Source organism: Choristoneura fumiferana, chromosome 19, assembly GCF_025370935.1.
Source record: "Choristoneura fumiferana chromosome 19, NRCan_CFum_1, whole genome shotgun sequence".
Taxonomy (NCBI): Eukaryota; Metazoa; Arthropoda; class Insecta; order Lepidoptera; family Tortricidae; genus Choristoneura; species Choristoneura fumiferana.
In genome coordinates this window covers 11,680,365-11,697,033 of record NC_133490.1, presented here as the reverse complement: position 1 = coordinate 11,697,033, position 16,669 = coordinate 11,680,365, and the positions used below count along the sequence as shown (strand labels likewise).

The following is a 16,669-nucleotide window of genomic DNA, read 5'->3' as shown; positions in this document are numbered from 1 at the left end:
GCTGGCGCGGCAGAGGCGCGGCGCAGCGGCCCAGCACTGGGACATCATGCAAGACGTGCGGGGCGCACGATCACACAGATGCGGTGTGCAAATTTAAGAATTTCGTGTGCCGGTTGTGCGGTAATAAAGGGCACTTGAAGCGTGTTTGCCCGGAGCGCGCGCGAGGCGCCTCGCGGCAACCCCGAATGTATAGCGTCGAGGAAGACGGCGCGCAAACGCTGGAGGAAGGCATGCAGTCGGACGGCTCCGAGCTGGAGGAAAGCTTTCACCAACTGTGTTTGAACAGCTATAAACCGGTGAGCATAACTGTATTAGTGGATAATGTGCCAATTAAAATGGAAGTAGACACGGGAGCGGCAGTGTCGTGTGTTAGTTATGATACTTTTTTAAAATATTTTAAACACTGTACGATGGAAAAATCAGATATTGTATTTAGATTTTATGATGGTACGAAACTAAAACCCGTAGGTACAATAAAACCCATGGTGAAGTATAAAAATAAACATAAATATTTAGAATTGTTTGTAGTACAAGGCGGATCAACGTCGCTAATGGGCCGGCATTGGCTAGCTGAGTTAGAAATTAAGATTCCCGCTTGTCAACAATCTAGTAATAAAATAATAGTTGACAACTGTAAATTGGAGGGTGTTGACTTGTCGATTCTAATTGACAGGTATAAGGAGTTATTTAGCGGCGGCCTGGGTCGTTTCACGGGCGGTAAGGCCACGCTACGTGTACGAGAGGGCGCGGTGCCGGTGTACTGCCGGGCTCGACCCCTGCCTTACGCGATCAAGGATCAGGTGGACGCGCAACTGGAGGACATGCTGCGTGAAGGTATTATTGAACCAGTCAGTACCTCGGAGTGGGCTACTCCCCTAGTGCCGGTCAGGAAAGCCGACGGCGGCTTACGTATTTGCGCCGACTATAAAGTTACGTTAAATCCCGCCTTACTAATAGATAGATTTCCTTTGCCTAGAGTGGAAGACTTGCTAGTGGGGCTAAATGGGGCGCAGATATTTTCAAAAATAGACCTGTCTCAGGCGTATAACCAGATTGAATTGGACGAATCCAAAGAGTTTACCGTCATTAATACTCACAGAGGTCTTTTTAAGTACAATAGGTTGGTATTCGGACTGTCATCTAGCCCGGGCATTTTCCAGCGTATAATGTCGAATCTGTTTAGTGATATACCTAACGTTGAGTGTTTCCTAGATGACGTTATTATAGCCACCAAAGATAAAAAACAGCATTTAATTACACTTGATAAGGTGTTCAAAAGATTGCATAGCCATGGTCTTAAAGTTAGACAAAGTAAGTGCCTATTTATGGCTGATGAAGTCAGATATTTAGGATACATTATTTCCAAAGACGGGTTGAAGGTAGATCCCGGTAAAGTTGAAGCCATCTCAAATATTCCCGGCCTAGCAACGTTAATGAGCTACGATCTTTTTAGGATTGGTAAATTTTTACGCTAAGTTTGTAAAAAATATTAGCACAATATTGGCCCCCTTGTATAAATTATTACAGAAAAGGGTAGAATGGAAGTGGAGTGATAATTGTGAGCTTGCTTTTAACACAATTAAAAAAATTCTTACAAGCGCGGAGGTATTAGTGCATTATAACCCAGACAAACAGCTGATCGTGACGTGTGACGCGAGCTCGCACGGCGTCGGCGGCGTGCTGACGCAGCCCGGCGCGGGGGGCGTCGAGCGGCCGGTCGCTTATGTTTCGAGATCGTTAACAGATGCAGAAAAGAATTATTCACAAATAGATAAGGAGGCGCTAGCTATTGTTTTTTGTTTAGAAAAACTGCATCAATATTTGTATGGCAGGAGATTTATTCTTCGCACAGATCATAAACCGTTGGTTAGCATTTTTGGACCTAAAGTCGGTGTTCCTACCATGGCGGCCAGTAGGTTACAACGTTGGGCGATTAAGTTGTCTGCCTATACTTACGATATTGAATACGTGAACACTAAATTGAACGGCGCGGACGGTTTGTCGCGATTACCGTTACGGTCAAAAATTAAAACAATGGCAGGAATTCCGGAACAAACTTATTTACATTTTGCACAGAGTGCAATGTTACTAGATTATGAAGTGATTAAAAGGTTTACGAACAGGGATCCTATATTAAGTAGGCTCTTAGCATACTTGAGGAACGAGTGGCCCAAAGAAAACGAAATTAAAACAATGCAGCCATATTTTAACCGTAAAGCGGAGCTGTATGAAGAGTTAGGTTGTGTTATGTGGGGACACAGGGTGGTCGTACCGGAAGGTTGCAGGGGCAATGTGTTGGCCGCGTTGCACGAGTCCCACATGGGCATTGTTAAGACCAAAGCGTTAGCCAGGAGCTACGTGTGGTGGCCGGGCGTGGACGAGGCCGTGGAGGCGCTGTGTCGCGCGTGCGCCGTGTGCGCGGCGGAGGCGGACGCGCCGCCGCGCCGCGCGCCCAGCCTGTGGCCCTGGCCCACGAGACCGTGGTCACAAGTACATGTCGATTTCTTGGGTCCACTTTTTGGTAAAACGTACTTGGTGATGGTAGATGCGAGGACAAAGTGGATAGAAGTGTTCGAAGTTCCCAGCACTGCCGCACAGCACACTATTGCGAAACTAAGCGAGACATTCGCTCGTTGGGCCTACCCAAACAGATCGTTTCCGATAACGGTCCACCTTTTACGAGTGCGGAACTCTCTTCGTTTCTGAACAGATTAGGCGTAGAACATATATTTACGGCCCCGTATCACGCGGCCTCGAATGGTGCCGCGGAGAATGCCGTACGTACCATTAAGCGTGTAATTAAGAAAGCGACTCGCCAGAAAATTAACATAAATGAGGCCCTTAACACATTTTTACTTTATTATCGAAATGTCGAACATAGTACCACCGGGGCCAGCCCCGCGGCGCTCATGCTGGGGCGGCAGGTGCGCACGAAGCTGGACGCGCTGCGGCCGGACTGCGCGGGCAGGGTGCGCGGCGCGCAGCGCCGGCAGGCGGCCAGCAGCGGCGGCGCGCCGGCGCGCGCCCTCTGCCCGGGGGACCCCGTGTGGGTGCGCCAGCACCAGGGCCAAACCAAATGGGTACCGGGTACGATCTCGGAACAGTTAGGTAATAGGGACTATAGGATAGTAGACGGGGAAGGCAAGTCGGCGCATAGGCATCTAGATCAATTAAGGCGGCGTCCTAGAAGTTCTCTGATTTATCCAAACGCTCGGCCCGAACAGGAGAGTAGCCCTTCGGAGACACAGCTGGGAGATAATACCGTTCTCGGTTCAGACATACCAGAAGGCGAAGCCTTGGAGCCTAAGCCAGGCAGTCCACCTGACAAAGCATCGGGTGCAAATACCAGTGTGGTGCAGACGGAGGCCGCAGAAGCTGTAGCCTCCATCGAGGACCCCACTGTATCGAGTGCCTTACCGCTCCGTACCCGGCCGTTACGCAAATGCCGAGTAGACCCGACTAGTTATAAGATTTGATGTAATAATAAATAAGTGTACTGATAATTATCGTATTGTCTAATAATAATATAGTTCTTATAAGTGCTACAATTGTTATACTGTATAAGTCCGTCGGGCTGGTGACAGGTTAGTGAGTAGTACAACTTATGCGTGTATTATTTAGTGCCTAAATTTATTTAGTGTATAATTTATATTTAATTATATAAGTGTTCATCATATGTTGATAACTGGGTTTGTATTTGCAGCCAGTTATAATGCCTATCTAAAGTGTCTTGTTAATTAGGGTAAACTATAATAAGCAGGAAGGTGTGTAGTGTAGGTACTTGCAGATTTATATTAAGAGAAGAGGGTATAAGATCGAATGATTTGCAAATGGTTGTACGTTCAGTCCGGATTAGATTATTGCATGCTAAACTGTGTTTTATTCTAAAACTCCTATACTTCACATACCAAATTTCAAGTTGGTACTATTAACCATTGAGGAGTTCTCTCCTGCGGAGACGATCCTGGCAGGACCACCGAAACGTCACTTCCAGATTATTGTATTGTCACCAAATTAACATAAGTATGCCAAATTTAAAGTCAATCGGACCGCTGGAGGTGGGTCAAATTTAGCTTCCAAGATTTGACGCAAACAAATAAACAGCTTGTTATAAAAATAAAACAAGTTTTATTTTATTTTTAAATTATGCTTTACGAAGCTAATATAATAATCTTTGTTACAGAATAACACATTACCCAATCCGCCGGCGATTGTGTTCGTGATCGACGTCTCATACAACTCCATCAAGAGCGGCCTGCTTCATACAATATGTGAAAACATCATGCATATTATCGAGGTGCGTGTCATAGCATATTAATAAGATTGTTCGACTTGGCGGGGGCACTGCCGTGCCCCCAGATTTCATAACCTGGTGGAAGTCAGTTTCCCAAATGGATAGATAGTAGCGTCGTTGACTTGGCTACCGGTTACGCTGACGCGGCGTCTCTAAGGCGGCGCGCTGACTTGACTACGCTAACGTGGCCTCACTGACGCGGCATCGTTGATGTGGCGTCGCTGACGTGGCGTCGATGACGTGGGGTCACTGACGTGGCGTCACAGACGAAGCGTCGTTGACGTGGCGTCTCTAACTTAACCTCACTGCCGTGGCATCGCTGACGTGCATTCACTGAAGTGGCGTCACGGATATGGCGTCACTGACGTGGCATCACAGACGTGGCATCTATGACGTGGTGTGGTTGACATGGCGTCTTAGACGCGGTGTGATTGAAATGGCGTCTTAGACGCGCAATTGCTGACACGGCGCCACTGACGCGGCGTCGCTGACGCGGCGTCGCTGACGCGGCGTCGCTGACGCGGCGTCGCTGACGCGGCGTCGTTGTTGCGTGACGTCGCTGACGCGGCGTCGCTGACGCGGCTTCGTTGTTGCGGCGTCGCTGAGACGGTAACGCTGACGCGGCGTCGCTGACGCGGCGTCGTTGTTGCGTGACGTCGCTGACGCGGCGTCGCTGACGCGGCTTCGTTGTTGCGGCGTCGCTGAGGCGGTATCGCTGACGCGGCGTCGTTGTTGCGTGACGTCGCTGACGCGGCGTCGCTGACGCGGCTTCGTTGTTGCGGCGTCGCTGAGCGGTATCGCTGACGCGGCGTCGCTGACGCGGCGTCGTTGTTGCGTGACGTCGCTGACGCGGCGCTGGTTACATGGCGTCACCAATTTAGCCTTTAGTAACCAAGTAGGTCGTTTTATGAAACATGTATATTATTATGTCGTTTCGTTCACAGTCGATGCCCAAGGACGAGCAGACCGGCCAGAGCTGGACGCGCGTGGGCTTCATCACGTACAGCTCGACCGTACATTTCTACAACATCAAGGTAGCCAATAGTTTATACCTACCTACCTAGAGTACCTCCAGTTGTCCTAAAAACTTAAAATTTGGTACGAAGCTACTTAGCTCTTACACAATAACCAGTGCGAATAATCTGATAATCTTTTTCTTTATTATGTCTGTCTGACCCCACACTGCTTGCACGGTGTGTGACTGTGTTGTTTTGACTATATTGTTCCATAGGGCACGCTGGCGCAACCGCAAATGCTGTCAGTGGGTGACGTGGCGGACATGTTCGTCCCGCTGTTGCAAGGCTTCCTCGTGACGCCCGAGGAGAGCGGCGACGTGTTGCACAGCTTGTTGCAGCAGCTGCCGAACATGTTCGCTGACAACAAGGAGACAGAGACCATACTGCTGCCCGCTGTGCAGGTTCTGAAATTAAATTGTTTATTTTGCTTGTTGTAGCAACTTCGCTTCATAAGACCCCTTTATCGCAAAAAATACCTGTCATTCATCCCTGTAAAAACTAGATGTATCCACAATAAAATGTTTTCATAACCATAATTTTTATAAGTTTTATATTTTCTATTTACTCTGTTTTGTATGTGTTAGTGGTTAAGGGAAATTTAAGAATAATTGTTAAAAAAAATGTCCTCGAAGTAGTCTTTCCAAAATCATCTGTAGAAGATGTCAAGGCCTTTTATTATTATTACTTACACAAAAACTTTTTCAATTTTTATAATTCTAACTTCCTTACTACCTAATATTACAAATGCGAAGGAAGTACATAGTTTCCTTGAGGTAGCTATATACAAATTATTGGCAGAAGAAGCCACGAACTAAAGCTAGTCTTACATATATCTCATTACAAGTCTTCTAGCCACACCTTCGCACATAAATTCTCCTTTATCTCCTCTACATCCTAATAACCTAGTGTTCTCCCAGGCTGGTCTCGAAGCCCTGAAGGCTGCAGACACATCGGGACAGCTGCTGGTGTTCCACACGAGCCTGCCCTCGTACCCGGCGCCCGGCAAGCTCGCCAACCGCGAGGACAGGAAGCTGCTCGGGACTGACAAGGAGAAACAGATCACGAGTCAGTATCTTAGATTAGCTACCATACCAGTCTCTCCCAAAGTGGGCGATATATTGCGATATCGCCCACTTGTAGGCGCTGGAGGCCTAGAGGGAGGCGACAAGGGGCCCAGAAATAATCTTCACCTTTGTTTATTAAATAAAAATAAATAAATAAATATCATGGGACACTTGACACCAATTGACCTAGTCCCAAACTAAGCAAAGCTTGTACTATGGACACTAGGCAACGGATAAACATACTTATATAGATAAATACATACTTAAATACATATTAAACATCCAAGACCCGAGAACAAACATTCGTATTATTCATACAAATATCTGCCCCGGCCGGGATTCGAACCCGGGACCTTAAGCTTCGTAGTCAGGTTCTCTAACCACTCGGCCATCCGGTATACCGGGGTCCAGTATTGAGGTATTATTGAGGTTTTAAGGTAAAAAAATGGGGACGCTACAGAATAACCCCCCCTTATTCATAAAACTTAACAAGCCTATGTTAACTAACAAATGCTTTGTCCCTTTCTAACAAATACAAATGTCGAAGTGACAGATAAGGACAAACGAATTTTAGCGGCATTTTAACTAAAATAGGTTTGATTGTCGTTTATGAATAAGGGGGTAACTGATTTCCAAAGTGGGCGTTAGACGATACGTTAAGTTTAGGAACCTCTGGACTAGACAAACCTGACTGCTACAGAGGCCGCAAAATAGGGTATTGCCGGCCGAGTAGTTAAACGAGTAGATGGCCGAGTGTTGGAGATACGACAATCCCTGTTCGCGGCACAAGCTTGTAATAGTGCTGTTCTCAGATAAATCCAAGGAAATAACACGAATACACACCGCCGGACGAGAGTAAATTTTTAAAATCGTGAACTTATTTTCGGTCGCGTAATTTTTGCTGCATTCGGTTTTATAAAAAACTTTGTGTCACACGGCGACTCAAAATGAGAAAGAATGAAGACATTTATTCCCATTCATAAGACACACAAATACAACAAAATTTAAAAATAAGAATAAACAACAAAAAAAAACAAACGTGAAAATACATACACGATTTTGTGTGTCCCTGCGAAACGCGAAAAGTGAAACGGCCGCTGACTCAGCATCTGTGACTTGGAATGATACACAATAATATACTAAACTCATACATACGTAAATAAAATTAAGAAATAGAAATAGATTAAAATTGTAAGGAAACTACAAATAAATACACACATACACACGCACACCACATCACATTACACACACATAACATTACATCACATCAGATTATTATTTATTATTGTATGAAACGAAAATTATGCGACCGAAAAAACGCAACTCACAACTCAAAAATTAGGCTCGTCTGGCTCCACACTCACACTCGTGTTTTAAGTACCCTTCTTACGCAACAGTTTCATAAAGTAATATTATCTACATGCATATCATAACTTCCCTATTATATGTTCAGAAACGACTATCAAATGGCCTTTATTAAGAAACCTGGTATCTGCGGGTGCATCTTAATGTTCACATTAAAGTACAGTGCATCTTAATGTTTACATTAAAGTATCGGTAATATTTTTTTTAACAATGCATATCTGTACATATTGTAGAAAACTTATGACATGCATGTAGATAATAATTATTATTCAAAGTCAAAGTCAAAGTCAAAGTCAAAGTCAAAGCCAAAGTAAAGTCAAATTCAAAGTCAAAGTCAAAGCCAAAGTCAGTCAAAATACAGGCCATATCTGAACATATTATAGAAAACTTATGATATGCATGTAGATAAAGTAATGTATGCGGCTATACATAATTAGGCATTAAAACACTCGTGTGATCTTATTATGAAACTCGCCTTCGGCTCGTTTCATAAAACCAAACTCGTACTTTAATGCCTCTCATTATGCACCAGCCACATAAATAACTATTTTAATTTTGATTATGTTATAGTGCCTCAAACGACGGCGTACAACGAGCTGGGCCAGTCGTGCTCGGCCGCCGGCGTGTCCGTGGAGCTGTTCGTGTGCAACAACGCGTACGTGGACGCCGCCACCATCGGCCAGCTGCCGCGGCTCACCGGAGGACATCTGCACAAGTACACATACTACCAGGTGAGTGCAGGCCACTGCCACTGACACTACACATGGCTACATTTGGAGGGTCACGATCACTTCGTCCACAGTCCCATTTCGTCACCTTCTTAAATCGTCCACAGTGTCATGTCGTCAGCTTACAATCCTAAATCGTCACCTTCCTAACTCGTCACTTTCTGATATCGTCCATATCCCATTTTGTCTACATTCCTATTTCGACCACAGTGCCAACTCGTCCACTTTCTTTTATAGACTACAGTACTACTTGGTCAGCAGTGCCAACTCTTCCACGTTTACCAGACGTTGTCTCACAGAGATGTCAATTTAAGCGTTTTAGCAAAATATCCCGAGAGTAATTTGCAAAAAAAAGGCCCCTTTCCAATAATCATTTATAGAGCATTTATATTAGATTGGATAATAAATTATGCAATCATGTTGACGAGTTGGCACTGTGGTCTAAAGGTAGACTTCCCACTAGAGCGGCTCTATCTTTTTTTTTTTTTTTTCCGACTGGATGGAAAACGAGCAAGAGGGTCTCCTGATGGTAAGAGATCACCACCGCCCATAAACATCTGCAACACCAGGGGTATTGCAGATGCGTTGCCAACCTAGAGGCCTAAGATGGGATACCTCAAGTGCCAGTAATTTCACCGGTTGTCTTACTCTCCACGCCGAAACACAACAGTGCAAGCACTGCTGCTTCATGGCAGGATTAGCGAGCAAGATGGTGGTAGCAATCCGGGCGGACCTTGCACAAGGTCCTACCACCGCCTACGCTGCGTCAGTGTCGCAGCGGCTCTGACGCAGATTGGTTTCCGAGCAGCGCGACTCCGGTGTCAGTTTATTGTTATTCCACGCAAAATAACCTCAAAACCACGTGCGATCCCAGCGATTGCGCGGCAGTGTTTGCGCAAACATGGCACGGCCGCTGTCGCTCGGCGATACTGACGCGGCGACAGTGACGCTGCGTTCAAACGTTAGTTCATACGTTTCCGTACTGCATAATACTATTAGTGACGCCGGAGCCGCTCTACTCGGAAGTCTACCTTAAATTGGAATGTTGACGTGTTAGCACTGTGGCCCATGTAAGAGAGATGACCTTTACTCGTGTTTGTGGTCAGGCGGAGCTGGACGGCCCCCGGCTGGTGTCGGACGTGGTGCGCGTGGTGTCCCGCGCGACGGCGCACGACGCGGTGATGCGCGTGCGCACGTCGACCGGCGTGCGCGCCACTGACTTCTACGGACACTTCTTCATGTCCAACACCACTGACGTCGAGCTCGCCGCCATAGGTCAGTCACTGTTTTCTGTAAAAAAAATTTTGCATTGAATAAATATTGAATACCTGACCACTTCGTCCATGTACTCTCAACCTCGTATCTATCCGGATTGTATACAACAAATCAACACTTGATTACAAAGATGATTGCAAAGCAATTTAATGTGGCCAGATACGAGGTTGGCAAAGTAAGACTTTTACTGACCCTTCTTCATGTCGAATACGACTGACAACTTACCTATCCTCACTCAACGTAGTTCTAGTGGAAACAAATAAATGAAGCGTCTCTATAGGTTTATTTTTTATTCGATTGGATGGCAAACGAGAAAGTGGGTCTCCTGATGGTAAGAGATCACCACCGCACATAAACATCTGCAACACTAGGGGTATTGCAGATGCGTTGCCAACCTAGAGGCCTAAGTTGGGATAGCTCAAGTGCCAGTAATTTCACCGGCTGTCTAACTCTCCACGCCGAAACACAACATGATTAACGAGCAAGATGGTGGTAGCAATCCGGGCGGACCTTGCACAAGGTCCTACCACCTGCAAGGTTGATGGAAAATAGAAATATGTTGGAAGCACAGCTTTAGGGGCTGTTTCACCATCCATTGATTAGTCTTAACTGACGGTTAAATGTGATGCCGTCTCTATTTGTTTTGGTCGAATAGACGGAGACGGCATCTCATTTAACCGTCAGTTAATATATATTTAAGTTTGATTGATAAGCCCTTCTACATCTATACCTGAAACACAGGAATTTTCCTAGTTCAGGGTAATGTGTTTTATTTGTCCGTTTTAATAAGTGTAGCCCATAAGTATGTTAAAATTGTATTTTATGAAAGATAAATAAAGATTATTATTATTATTATTAGTTAACACCATCCATTGATTAGTGTTAACTGACGGTTAGGTGTGATGCCGTCTCTATTTGTTTTGTTCGAATAGACGAGACGGCATCATATTTAACTGTCGGTTAACGCTAATCAATGGATGGTGAAACAGCCCCTTAATCTAGTATTCCCCGACAGACGCGGACAAAGCCATCGGCGTGGAGATAAAGCACGATGATAAACTGACCGGCGAAGACGGCGTGTACATCCAAGCGGCGCTTCTGTACACGCACCGCTCGGGCCAGCGGCGCCTGCGCGTGCTGAACCTGGCGCTCGGCGCCGCCCACCAGCTGGCCGACGTCTATAGGAGCATGGAACTGGACACGACCATCAACTTCCTTACCAAGCAAGGTAGGTCACGATCTGGTCATGGACCAGGAGCACGCGACAGCCAGACCTTGGTTGTTTTATAATAGCATTTCATGCAACTGTATCGTAATAGGGGTCCTTAAAACACGAGTGTAGGTTTATGAGACGAGGCGTAGGCCCATGAGTGTTTTAAGGCCTAATTACGTACAGTTGCATACAATAATTTATCTATATCCATATATTAAATCCTCTATCATGTGTTCCGCGAACCATTGAGAATGACCTGCATTAACTCTGACTAGGTAGGTATGTCTGCCCCACGAGCTGCGCCCGCGACGACCTGCTGCTGCACGTGGTCGCGGCGCCAGATTTCTGTATCGTAATGACCATTACAATACAATCGTGTTCATAATAGAATCCAATGTCGTAATGCTGGTCATTACCTATGGTTTTTGGACGCATAATTGAGGATTTACTATATGGGTGTAGATAAGTTGTTTTTTTTTTAACCCAATAAGTATTGCGCATCAGGCGCCAATTAATTAAAGTATATGAAGTTTTGCTTATATTTTTTGTTAGACGGCTATTCAGATATAGTTTTAGGGTGTCTGGTAGGGAGTCGCAACCCTACAAATTGTCTAGCGATGAAGAAAGTGACTTTTTATATCATTCCGAATAAAATATATACAAATTAGGTTTTATGCAGGCTGATTCATAAGAGCTGGCACTATTTGAATACACTTCACACAAATATGAAAATGTCATCTAAGTGACATTACTTTTGTTCAATCCGTGCGTGCCAGCTTCTGTGAATCGATCTGTACTATAACGAATTTGAGGTGCAATATTACGTTTACTACCTGTTACCTGCCAAAGCCGCCACTAGTCAAATTTCATAGTTGGGAATCGTTCTTACCTATATTAAGAACAATATATATATATAAAAAAAGCTTTTATAAAATAAAGAAGGTCTGGCTGTCAGGGGCTTCTTGCTCTATTATCCCTAAATGCGGTGTAATGGGTGATCTTAAGTTTAGTATTCGTATAACTGAGTACAGAACAAAATGGCTGCTGTCCGCTCTCTGCCGGCGTTAAGTATAATCTATAGCAGACAGTTCGATTCGCACTGCGGTACACATTTTACCAAAATTTGCTTAAGCCAATAGCTGCTAGGTATATATTTTTTTATTTGCACAGTCAGCGTCATATAGTACGTAGCAGTCAAGTTCACCAAATACTTGGAAACATACGAAATAGTCCTTACAGTGACACAGTCAAAGCGGTCAAATTGTTCGAGACATCCTGTACAAATTACGCACATCGCCAAATACTTGGTAACATTCAAGTCGACATTAGTACCATAGCAGCCAAAGTATCCAAAAGTATGGGACACCACAGGAAAATTGACTTTATTACATACCGTGTAAGGTCCAATAATCCTGTTAGCTAGCCCTTTTTTAATACAATGTGAACGGTGTTATATTACCTTTTCAAGTAATAAAACCTTTTAATAATGTAATTATACTGACAAATTCAAGCCATATTTAAAAAGAAATCCGTTAATCCAGAATTCTGACAGTGTAAATAAAACATGCGAAAAAGCGATCAGGCTCCAAACGAAAGAGATGAAACGATCACTGAGAAGTACTCTTCTCGGTGATTGTCAAATCAAAACTAAAAGCTCCAATCTTACGACGTGTAAATTTATTTCGCTCACAACCCGAGATTAAACCTTATGCTAATTAAAATAAAGCTCAGTTTTCTGGTGTGGTCCATACTTTTGGATATTTTGGCTGCTACGCTACCAGTGGTGATGTGCGTGCTTCGATTTATTTGTACACGGTGGATGTCCTGAGCAATTTGATCGCTTTGATTGGGTCAATGTTAATGACTGTTTTGATTTGATCTGTTTAAAAAAATATATACCTCGTTGAGTTTCTTGCCGGATTCTTCTCAGCAGAGGTTTTTTCGAACCGGTGGTAGATTTTTTTTTGACATTCATAAGTGCTTGTTGTAGCCTAAATTGAATAAAGATATTTTGACTTTGACTATTTGGATATTTCCAAGTATTTGGTGATCTTGACTGCTGCGTACTTTATGACGGTGACTGTAATAATAGATTCTGATCAATTTTCGTTTTAGCTGTAGGTGAGTTACTGTTTTTTTTTTCAATATTTTTTATAAAATCAAAAATGGCTTGAAGATTAATTTTGTCAATTATTCCTTTAAGTTGGCTGCCCTAAAATTGCCTCAGTTGAAAATGTAACATGTGAGTTGTAACAAAATCTATTTAAAATTTAATTTCGTCTATTTAAGTCGATTAGAAATTGACAGTCGGAGTATCATTAAAAAGATATGCGTTCACACATTTGCACGGTGGCCACTCCATTAATATAGGTGGGCCATTAACTCTGGAAATCTATCTGTCTCGAGCCATCCAGAGCAGTGTCTCTGCACTGCTGTTTCGGGTCCACTCCCTTATATAATAATAATAATTAATAATATTATTTAAATATGTATTTGCATTCCATTTGTGTAGTACATACACACTTAAAAACTAAGTTAGACATGTTTTAAATTAAATTGAAAAATAAAAATATATTATATGTTTGTACGTATTTACGAGTATCTGGTATTAACTAGTGTATTTGTGTTGTTTCCAGCGGTGTGGGCGCTGCGGGAGCACACGCCGCGTCAGATCCGCGACGGGCTGGCGGCGCGCTGCGCCAAGTCTCTGGCCGCGTACCGCCGCCACTGCGCGTCGCCCTCCAGCGCCGGACAGCTCGTGCTGCCCGAGAGCATGAAGCTGCTGCCGCTATACACCAGCTGCATACTGCGGCAGGACGCGCTGGGCGCAGGTACCTACCGGGACGAGTATATACAGACCCGGCCCTGGGCTTAGCCCTCCAGGGATTCGGGCAGAGAATTAAACTATTTTGAAGAACTAACAAAAGTCCACTAATTGTGGTCAAAATAAAACCGAAACAATACGACACTCATTCACTAAAATCTTAAAAATGCAACTATTATAACGATTCATAATAACTTAAGAAAAAGCCTAGTTAATAATAAAGAAACGCGTAACTCTGTCGACTCGGGCCAGACTTCTTTTACAAACTGACAACTGACGATCGCTTTTCCCGCGTCCAGATCTCAGGCTCTGTCAAGCGCGCCACGCATGGCAACACTGGCGTTTCGTAAGTGCTATAATGTCAATCCTTAATAAAGCACACATAGTAATGACCATACAAGGACCATACTCATAATTCTACAAATATAAATTAAGTTGTCACGGCACAGCCGCGTAAAGGCGCCGACTCAGCAATTCACAGCGCTGATGTTCTGTCGGAACCAGTAGGAGTTGACGCACTCAGTCACATACAATCTTTACTACTAAGTACTAGTTACTACTAAGTCAATCAACTTTTTAATGAAGCTTGTAGCCATGATAAGGTCTCCCGAGTTACCTATTGAAAGCATGATTTTATAAAGTACAAATCCACTAAAATTTACAAGTTGTGGCAGTTTTAAAGTAATTCCTTCATGGCTCATCTCCTATCCCTTTCGAACCCAGCCAAGCATGAAAAGAATTACGACAATGGACTTTATGTACAATTCATGTCAAGTTCAAAATTCAAATGCAAGTTATGACAGTGGACCTTATGTACAATCCATGTCAAAGTTAAATGTAATTAACTCGCACGATCTTAACGGCTGGGCTCGAAAGGTCTAAGCGTGCTAATAGTATAAATTGTAAACAGTTTTCTAACAAAATGTGTCACTGATATCTCCTGATTCGAGTTACGGAACAGAATAACAACACTAAAGAATTAATTGACCCGCGAATTTGCACAATATGTACGAGCAACAGCAACATTGCTTCGTCCAGACTCTTTAACAGCGGAGCCCTGACGTAGCGGCTGTCAAACGCAACTCGTTAATGAGGGCTATCGCGTATGAATTCGCCACTAGAGGCGCTAGTGTAGCGTGAGGTCTCCGAAATGTCAAATCTCATAGTTTTTGGGTGAGCTACGCGGGTTTATTTATAATTAGAATAATTTTGTGAATATTTTGCAATATCTGAAATTAATTATGGCAAATATGCGTTCCGGGGCAATGAATGTCTGTGTTTGAGACAGTTTTGTCTTTCGGAAACCTTTGTCCTCCCTTTTTTCCGAACAAAACGGGGACTATGCAACACTGTGGCATGCTCGATATTTTTATGGTACGGTTTTAAAGTGTATTAAATATGATTTTAATCTACAATTTGTTTCTACGCCCGTAATAACAGACTTTGAAAGCCATACTTAAAAACCTCACGCAACAGTGCGCCATCTAGTGAGACAAAATACGATAGCCCTCATTAACCTGTGCCCTTGTGTCCTCCAGGAACAGACATAACGTGCGACGACAAGTCGTGCGCGATGTACCGCGCGCTGTCGTGCGACGTGTCCACGTCCGTAGTGCTCACGTACCCGCGGCTGCTGCCCTTACACCGGCTCGGACACGAGACCGCGCTCGCGCCGCTCCGCGCCTCCATGGATAAGATGAACGACCAGGGCGTCTACTTGCTAGGTGAGGACTGATAAGACACTCGCCGCCCATGGTGCCATAAGCAATGTCATACTCGCCGCCCATGGTGCCATAAACAATGTCATACTCGCCGCCCATGGTGCCATAAACAATGTCATACTCGCCGCCCATGGTGCCATAAACAATGTCATACTCGCCGCCCATGATGCCATAAACAATGTCATACTCGCCGCCCATGGTGCCATAAACAATGTCATACTCGCCACCCATGGTGCCATAAACAATGTCATACTCGCCGCCCATGGTGCCATAAGCAATGTCATACTCGCCGCCCATGGTGCCATAAACAATGTCATACTCGCCGCCCATGGTGCCATAAACAATGTCATACTCGCCGCCCATGGTGCCATAAACAATGTCATACTCGCCGCCCATGGTGCCATAAATAATGTCATACTCGCCGCCCATGGTGCCATAAACAATGTCATACTCGCCGCCCATGGTGCCATAAATAATGTCATACTCGCCGCCCATGGTGCCATAAACAATGTCATACTCGCCGCCCATGGTGCCATAAACAATGTCATACTCGCCGCCCATGGTGCCATAAGCAATGTAATAATTAATTAATATCTGGTACGACTCTTCCTAAACCCGGATTTTTAATTGCACGGAAAAAATGTAAACAAGATCTCAAGGTACGGGGCAGCTAGAATATTTTATAATGTTACCATGTTTTTTTATATTTCTGATAAAAGAGCCTTTTTACGGGAGACAACATATAAGTTGTCTTTTGACCGAGAAATACTCGGACCGGAGTCCAGACTTTCATACAACAATGAACGAAAAACAACGGAAAACGTAACAATGAACAACTTAACTACAATAAAACATAACAACAATGTCAACAATAAAAAAATAACAGACAAGAGTCACTGGAAAACGATTCAGTCTTGAATGTACTTGAGTGACGTCTCGCGTCAAGCGCCCCACAGCTTAAAAACCCGGGTGTAATACCAGGACAATAAACAAATAATGCATACGAAAACAGTATTCTCTTTGTAAATTAATATACCAAAGTGTAAATGCTAAAATAAAGATTGCCGTCATTAAATTAAAATATTTTATCTTGATTATGAAATACAGTTTTTTTAGTTGGATAGAATAAATATCTTGAATTTTGCAAATGTTTTTTGATAGCAACACCT

At 44.0% G+C, this 16,669-nt stretch overlaps 1 protein-coding gene across 2 annotated transcripts in view; it reads left to right on the top strand.

Annotated features, from left to right (window-relative positions):
- The window catches only part of Sec24CD (COPII coat complex component secretory 24CD), a 31,247-nt gene that overhangs the window by 8,362 nt on the left and 6,216 nt on the right, over positions 1-16,669 (top strand). For both annotated transcript variants that reach the window (XM_074102877.1, XM_074102878.1), the window contains exons 8-16: positions 4,184-4,297; positions 5,239-5,328; positions 5,526-5,711; positions 6,228-6,375; positions 8,310-8,470; positions 9,574-9,742; positions 10,758-10,970; positions 13,592-13,786; positions 15,318-15,503. In XM_074102877.1, coding sequence (XP_073958978.1) covers positions 4,184-4,297; positions 5,239-5,328; positions 5,526-5,711; positions 6,228-6,375; positions 8,310-8,470; positions 9,574-9,742; positions 10,758-10,970; positions 13,592-13,786; positions 15,318-15,503 — 1,462 coding nt within the window. The remainder of the gene's footprint in view (positions 1-4,183; positions 4,298-5,238; positions 5,329-5,525; positions 5,712-6,227; positions 6,376-8,309; positions 8,471-9,573; positions 9,743-10,757; positions 10,971-13,591; positions 13,787-15,317; positions 15,504-16,669) is intronic.